Raw genomic sequence first — 8,043 nt, 5'->3', positions numbered from 1 at the left:
CAGGGTCATGAAGGAACAGTGGAGAACCGGCCACAGGGTCATGAAGGACCAGTGGAGAACCGGCCACAGGGTCATGAAGGACCCGTGGAGAACCGGCCACAGGGTCATGAAGGACCAGTGGAGAACCGGCCACAGGGTCATGGAGGACCAGTGGAGAACCGGCCACAGGGTCATGAAGGACCAGTGGAGAACCGGCCACAGGGTCATGGAGGACCAGTGGAGAACCGGCCACAGGGTCATGGAGGACCAGTGGAGAACCGGCCACAGGGTCATGAAGGACCAGTGGAGAACCGGCCACAGGGTCATGAAGGACCAGTGGAGAACCGGCCACAGGGTCATGGAGGACCAGTGGAGAACCGGCCACAGGGTCATGAAGGACCAGAGGAGAACCGGCCACAGGGTCATGAAGGAACAGTGGAGAACCGGCCACAGGGTCATGGAGGACCAGTGGAGAACCGGCCACAGGGTCATGGAGGAACAGTGGAGAACCGGCCACAGGGTCATGGAGGACCAGTGGAGAACCGGCCACAGGGTCATGGAGGACCAGTGGAGAACCGGCCACAGGGTCATGGAGGAACAGTGGAGAACCGGCCACAGGGTCATGAAGGACCAGAGGAGAACCGGCCACAGGGTCATGAAGGAACAGTGGAGAACCGGCCACAGGGTCATGAAGGACCAGTGGAGAACCGGCCACAGGGTCATGGAGGACCAGTGGAGAACCGGCCACAGGGTCATGGAGGACCAGTGGAGAACCGGCCACAGGGTCATGGAGGACCAGTGGAGAACCGGCCACAGGGTCATGGAGGAACAGTGGAGAACCGGCCACAGGGTCATGGAGGACCAGTGGAGAACCGGCCACAGGGTCATGGAGGACCAGTGGAGAACCGGCCACAGGGTCATGGAGGACCAGTGGAGAACCGGCCACAGGGTCATGGAGGACCAGTGGAGAACCGGCCACAGGGTCATGAAGGAACAGTGGAGAACCGGCCACAGGGTCATGGAGGACCAGTGGAGAACCAGCCACAGGGTCATGAAGGACCAGTGGAGAACCGGCCACAGGGTCATGGAGGGCCAGTGGAGAACCGGCCACAGGGTCATGGAGGGCCAGTGGAGAACCGGCCACAGGGTCATGGAGGACCAGTGGAGAACCGGCCACAGGGTCATGAAGGACCAGTGGAGAACCGGCCACAGGGTCATGGAGGGCCAGTGGAGAACCGGCCACAGGGTCATGGAGGGCCAGTGGAGAACCGGCCACAGGGTCATGGAGGGCCAGTGGAGAACCGGCCACAGGGTCATGGAGGGCCAGTGGAGAACCGGCCACAGGGTCATGAAGGACCAGTGGAGAACCGGCCACAGGGTCATGAAGGACCAGTGGAGAACCGGCCACAGGGTCATGAAGGACCAGTGGAGAACCGGCCACAGGGTCATGAAGGGCCAGTGGAGAACCGGCCACAGGGTCATGGAGGACCAGTGGAGAACCGGCCACAGGGTCATGAGGGAACAGTGGAGATCCGGCCACAGGGTCATGAAGGACCAGTGGAGAACCGGCCACAGGGTCATGAGGGAACAGTGGAGATCCGGCCACAGGGTCATGAAGGACCAGTGGAGAACCGGCCACAGGGTCATGAAGGACCAGTGGAGAACCGGCCACAGGGTCATGAGGGAACAGTGGAGATCCGGCCACAGGGTCATGGAGGACCAGTGGAGAACCGGCCACAGGGTCATGAGGGAACAGTGGAGATCCGGCCACAGGGTCATGGGCGGCCGAGGCTCATTGATGCCCGTGGGGAGCGAAGGCTGGATCAAACAGACGAGCTACCGGAGCTCAAAATGCTCAAGAAGTTAGGCCGCGTGTCCACCAAAGCCTTTTTTCCTGCGGCTGGCTGCCGTATTCAATTGTTTTCAATGGGAGCGCCACGTTTTTAGAGCGCCATGAGTGTAACGAGTATTTCGCGCTGAGCGTTCAACGTTTTTTACTGGTCGCCTAGAGTCGAAGAATGTTCAACTTTGAGTAAAACGCAGCGCTCATCACTGTCACTTTTCACCCAGCCGTCCAATCACAGTGGAGGAGGGGTGGGACAAATACAACACCGACCAACCGCAACATTCTGCAACATCAACAGATGACAACAAGCAGTGTAATAACAGAAGAAAATAATTTAAAACAAGAGCCAGAACAAATACTTTACATTGTATCAGCAGTTAATATAGAATCAATACAGAAACGAACTATCTGTGAAATGAGATGCTAGTAACACTTCTGCGGATATTCTGTATCATAACAAGCAAACGCTTTCAAGCGCCCACAGCGAGACATTTTCAGCTGGATAAAAACGCTTTGGTGGACACGCGGCCTTATTGCTGGTTCTGATAGAAAGGTGTCAGAATACACAGAGCATCTCAGTTTGTTGTGTATGGGGCGGCACAGCCGCTGACCAGTGCCCATGCTGACCCCTGACCTCCGCCCAAAGCACCAACAGTGGGCCGTGAGCATCAGAACTGGACCACAGAGCAATGGAAGAAGGCCTGGTCTGATGATCACGTGTTCTTCTACATCTCGTGGATGGCCGGGTGTGTGTGTGTGGCTTACCTGGGGAACACATGGCACCAGGTGCATTATGGGAAGAAGGCGTGGCGGCGGAGGCAGTGATGCTTTGGGCAATGTTCTGCTGGGAAACCTTGGGTCCTCCATCATGTGGATGTGACTTTGACACGTCCCTACCTAAGCATTGTTGAGCCCATGTCCAGCCTCTCATGGAGACGGTTTTCCCTGTGTCTGTGGCTCTTTCAGCAGATAATGCGCCGCCACAAAGCACAAATGCTTCAGGAATGCTTTGAGGAGCACAACAACGAGTTTGAGGCGTTGACTCGGCCTCCAAATTCCCCAGATCTCAATCCAATCGAGCATCTGTGGGATGTGCAGAACAAACAAGTCCGATCCATCCCACCTCGCAACTTACAGGACTTAAAGGATCTGCTGCTAACATCTTGGTGTCAGATCCCACAGCACACCTTCAGGGGTCTAGTGGAGGCCATGCCTTGACAGGGGACCAACACAATATTATGCCTGATTGGTGTGTATATATATATCTTATTCATTATTTGTTGTTATTGTAATATTGTATATTAATTTCTCTTGTCATGTGTAATGCTTTGGCAGAATTTATTGTAAAAACTATCATGCCTATGTCTTTAAAACTGAAATTGAAAAGGATATAAAAACTACCATATGTGACTGTAAATTCTGCTTTTATGGGCCGAACACAAATGGCTTGTTGATGTCGAGGGGTTTAGTGTGTGTCCTGCACAGTTTTACACGGGCGATTGCCGCGTGTTGATTTGTGCTGAAGTTATGTTTTTGTCATCCTTGTATTTTTGCAACTCGTATGAATAACTGGATAAAGGCATCTGACAAATCAATTCAAACTCAAAGAAATGTGCATTGCATTAAAGGGCTATATTTGATCAGTTCATGCATTCCCAGGGAATCAAACCATGACATTGCCGTTGCTACCAAAGTGCAGAGGTGGACAAAGTACACAACTCCATTACTCGAGTGAAAGTAAAAGTATTACTGGTCAAATATTACTCTGTTACAAGTGAAAGTTGTTAGAAATTATTTTTACTTAAGTAAAAGTACAGAAGTATTTGCTTTTAAAAGTACTTAAGTATCAAAAGTAAATTTCCTTTTTTATGTAAATGCATTATTTCATTATTGTTGCATTGTTGTGTAAATGCACGCTATGCCATGGTGGTTTAAGCCAGTCAGTGATGCTCCATACGAACACCTTGAACTAATTTAAATACTTAAAAGTTACAAAGCTGAATGCACAAATCCTACACACTGATACACATCCGATATTCCCCTGTTTACGTTCACTTAAGACATAATCAACTTTGTTTACGTGAATACTTTCCAAAATGAAAATTTGACATTATATGTCAATGCTTCTCTTTCTCCCAGACATTTACATTTGGCAAAAAAAAAAAAAAAAAAACTTTTAAAGAAGAAAAAAAAATTCATCCACTGACTTGCAAAGCTGCTACAGAAACGACTTTTGACTTTGAGGACCTTGATAGAAATGTAGTGGAGTAAAACGTACGATTATTGTCTTTCAAATGTAGTGAAGTTAAAGTAAAAGTTTCCCTAAAAAATAATAGGGGAGAGCGGGGGCACAACCTAACGCTTTTTGACTTTCTCAGTTTGTGTAAATCCACTTGGGGTTCAGAGTATTTATTTTTTCACACATTAATTGCACACATGTCTAGTACAATTATGTGGTTTTGTTTCATTAATACAGTGTTTACTTTTTTTTTTGATTTACCCCCAGGGACGTCACTAGGATTGGAAGAGTGGGGGGGCTTAGCCCCCAGGGTATTTGTAACTTTGCAAAATCTTTGCACTCCCATCTAGAGCTACACTTACATCAACAACCAGTCAAGAAACCAAGATGTTAACAAGTAAAACGTGACAGACATATCCTCTTCTTCCATTTCTACTCTTTTAAAGAAAAGTTACTGTAATGTTAGCTTTTAGACACATCAAACCTGCATGGGGGAATTTACTTAGGCCAGACTTTGCTCCTGATGAGTTACTATAAGCAATGACTTAAATGCTATCTGTCTGCTCATGTAAATGTATGAAAAAGTAATAGCATACTATAATTAATTCCTCTCTATATAAGATAAGTTGTCCACAGAATGCTATTTAATTACACAGAACCGCATGTATTCAACCCATTTTTGAGCTAAAATACAAATCCTACAGCTAAACCTAAATTGAGCTAAACCTATACAAATACCACAGCTGTACAATTTTTACACCCTATACTAAATTTACTCTGTACAATAGCCTAATAACATTATTTAATATTTGAATCACAGCTTATATTGTGTTTTGACATCGACAACCCAAGTGCATTTTACCTCAAACTTGCGACTAGTTAACTTTCTAAAGTAGCAATCGCTTCTCGGGTCGACATTAACACACTGACAAAATTATATTCTGAATTAAAAATATTTTATACCACTTTTTAATGTGTGATTGTGTAAAGGTGGGGGGGGGGGGCGTGAGTAAGAGACGCAGCGAAAGGAAATGCAGGTGAATGTTATTTGCTCTATGAAAGACATTGATAAAGATGAAAACTAAGAACATTTAATCTATCATTTTATTTTAGTTAGTTTTGCCAAACACATTACAGATTTGGTTAGTTATCGTTTTTTTTTGTAATGCCTTTTTATTTTACAGTTAATTGCAGTAGCGCTCCGGTCTGCAACGCTCTGAAGGCTGCCACAGTTCACACCAATATGCAACGAGACGCGGTGCATCATCTTCATAGCACAACACTCTTTGTACTTCTGTCCAACTTCCGACTTTTCGGCTATTTTTTTGTAGCTGGATATATAATTTGTTGCATCTAAATATGAATGAGGATACGGTTATTGATAAATCAAATTGTTATTGTTGTTCTTATTATCATTTAGGGGGGCTTAGGAACATTTTGGGGTAGCTTCAGCCCCCCTAAAATAGGCCTAACGACGTCCCTGTTTACCCCGAAAGAATGGAAGTGAAATGTGACAACATGCCCCATAGGTGGGGCACAATGTAACATGATCAAATAACAGCTTAAAATGTTACCTGATATAATAAAAAAAAATACAAGACAAACTAAAATATTTTGTCAACAAAATACAATTATTAACTTTTTTAAATAAAATAACGGCATTTTTTAATTATTAAAAATATAAGCACTTTTGAGTTTGACTACAAACACATCGCTTAATACAGCATAATTCAAAACATAATAATAATGAATAATTTCTGGATATTAACTCTCAGACATTATTCACCCTTTTCTCATGGTTTCTCAAAAGAATTCATAAAAGTATAGAATATAATAGTGTAGTTCTATAGGGGCTCAATGTAACGCAGTGTTAACACACACCCCATCTGCACAACTGGGATTTAACCCGCGGCTCGTGTCTTCTGCTGTTAGATCAGCATTAAAGAACATCAACTGTTAAATAACAGATATAAGATTACAATAATATCGGATTTGTCTTATTTTAAATAAACACAAAAAACAGAGATGAAAACTAAACACAAAAAACAGAGATGAAAACTAAACACAAAAAACAGAGATGAAAACTAAACTTGAGTAAGAGATTTACTTGTGCTATGGTTAAATACATGTTCTGTAATATCTTCCAGAGATTGTTTAATTTTGGCGCTATTTTTTTCTCTAAATAATGTTTATATGGCAACTAGTATACACTAAGTTTCGTCATTCTGGCATGTGTGTAAAGGGTTAAAACATGCGTGTTACAACTAACCCCGCGTTAGGTTGTGCCCCGCGCTCCCCTACTTCAGTAAAGTACAGATACTCAAGTGTACTTAAGTACAGTACTCAAGTAAATGGACTTGGTTACTGTCCACCTCTGCCAGAGTGTTATAGGACAGGGACGTCGTTAGGCCTATTTTACGGGGGGCTGAAACTACCCCAAAATGTTCCTAAGCCCCCCTAAAATGATAATAAGAACAACAATACAAATTTGATTTATCAATAACCGTATCCTCATTCATATTTAGATGCAACAAATTATATATCCAGCTACAAAAAAATTGTCGAGAAGTTGGACAGAAGTACAACATTTAAGTCATTGCTTATAGTAACTCATCAGGGGCCGGTTGCATAAACCGTTAAGACTAGTCTTACAAGTTAGACATAATTTTTTTTTCTTTAAGATTGTTCATAATTTTTTTTTATCAGTTACATAAAAACATAGACTGGCCTAATTTGAAATGAAAAGTAAGACTGAATGCCACTTGCCTAACTGCTAGTGGCTCATACTAGATCTTAAGACACTGTCTTAACATAATGGCTTAGTTCATGCAACTGGCCCCAGGAGCAAAGTAAATTCCCCCATGCAGCTTTGATGTGTCTAAAAGCTAACATTACAGTAACTTTTCTTTAACAAGTAGAAATTGAAGAAGAGGATATGTCTGTCACGTTTTACTTGTTAACATCTTGGTTTCTCGACTGGTTGTTGACAAGTGTAGCTCTAGATGTGAGTGCAAAGATTTTGCAAACGCAAGTTATAAATACCCTGGGGGCCTTTCTTCCAATCCTAGTGACGTCCCTGTTATAGGATTATAATAGCTGTGTGTGTGTGTGTTGTTCAGGACTCGGGCTGGCTGTGTGAGAAGGAGTGTTACGTGGACATGCTGTCGTCCCCTCAGCATTCGGCTCAGGAGCTGCGCTCTCTCTGGGAGAGGAAGAGGAAGTGTGGCGATCCCTGTGGCTGTGGCTGGCAGGAACACTGACGCCAGACAAACCTCCTGCATGCTTCACACTCAGACTGAGGGGTCGGACATTTCTCTTGTTTTCAAGAGGCTCGACATTTTCCCCACGCATCAATACGAGACACTAATGACGTTCACCTGTCCTTCATAAGCCTGGCCTGTTATTGGTCACACTCTCACATAAACACAGGGTCTGTGAATCGACAATTTCCTGTTCTTTATCTCGTCACATGTCTTTCTGTCACCTTGCGTTCTTTAGTCTCGAAATCGCCAAACACGCAAACCCTTTTCACTCAGCTAAAGGCCAAAATTGTTACACTGACATGTTCATTTATGAACAATAAAAACATTGCAACAGGATGCACGTGTGTCTGGTTGTGTGATGACCAATCGGGATAGAGCAACTAAAGCAGTGTTAATTTTGACAGCAAATTTTGATTTAGTTTTAGTCATATTTTAGTCACCTGAATTGTTTTTAGTTTTAGTCGACTAAAATCTAATGAGTTTAGTTCAATTGTAATACATTAAGCATTTAAGCATTACACAACCGACTGTCACTTAAACTGACATTTTGACATAATGTTGTTTTTGACATTAAAAATACACGAAAGAGCTCAATTCACTTTTTTGTTTGTTTTTTAAAAACATCTATATAGTTTTTATAACTTTGTATTTCTGTTTTAGTTAGTAGGCCATATCAGGTTAAGCTAAAGCTTCAAAAAGTTTTTTTTATTATTTCA

The 8,043-nt window shown here is 43.7% G+C and overlaps 1 protein-coding gene across 1 annotated transcript in view; it reads left to right on the top strand.

The window, feature by feature from the left end:
• Positions 1–7,662, top strand: part of b3galnt2 (beta-1,3-N-acetylgalactosaminyltransferase 2) — a 51,401-nt gene extending 43,739 nt beyond the window's left edge. Inside the window, exon 12 of the mRNA XM_079843606.1 lies at positions 7,184–7,662. Within this exon, the coding sequence (XP_079699732.1) occupies positions 7,184–7,324 (141 nt within the window). The 3' untranslated portion in view covers positions 7,325–7,662. The remainder of the gene's footprint in view (positions 1–7,183) is intronic.
• The last annotated feature ends 381 nt before the right edge of the window (positions 7,663–8,043 follow it).

Source organism: Gobio gobio (assembly GCF_949357685.1).
Source record: "Gobio gobio genome assembly, chromosome: 18".
NCBI lineage: Eukaryota > Metazoa > Chordata > Actinopteri > Cypriniformes > Gobionidae > Gobio > Gobio gobio.
This window is presented reverse-complemented; position numbering and strand designations above follow the sequence as displayed.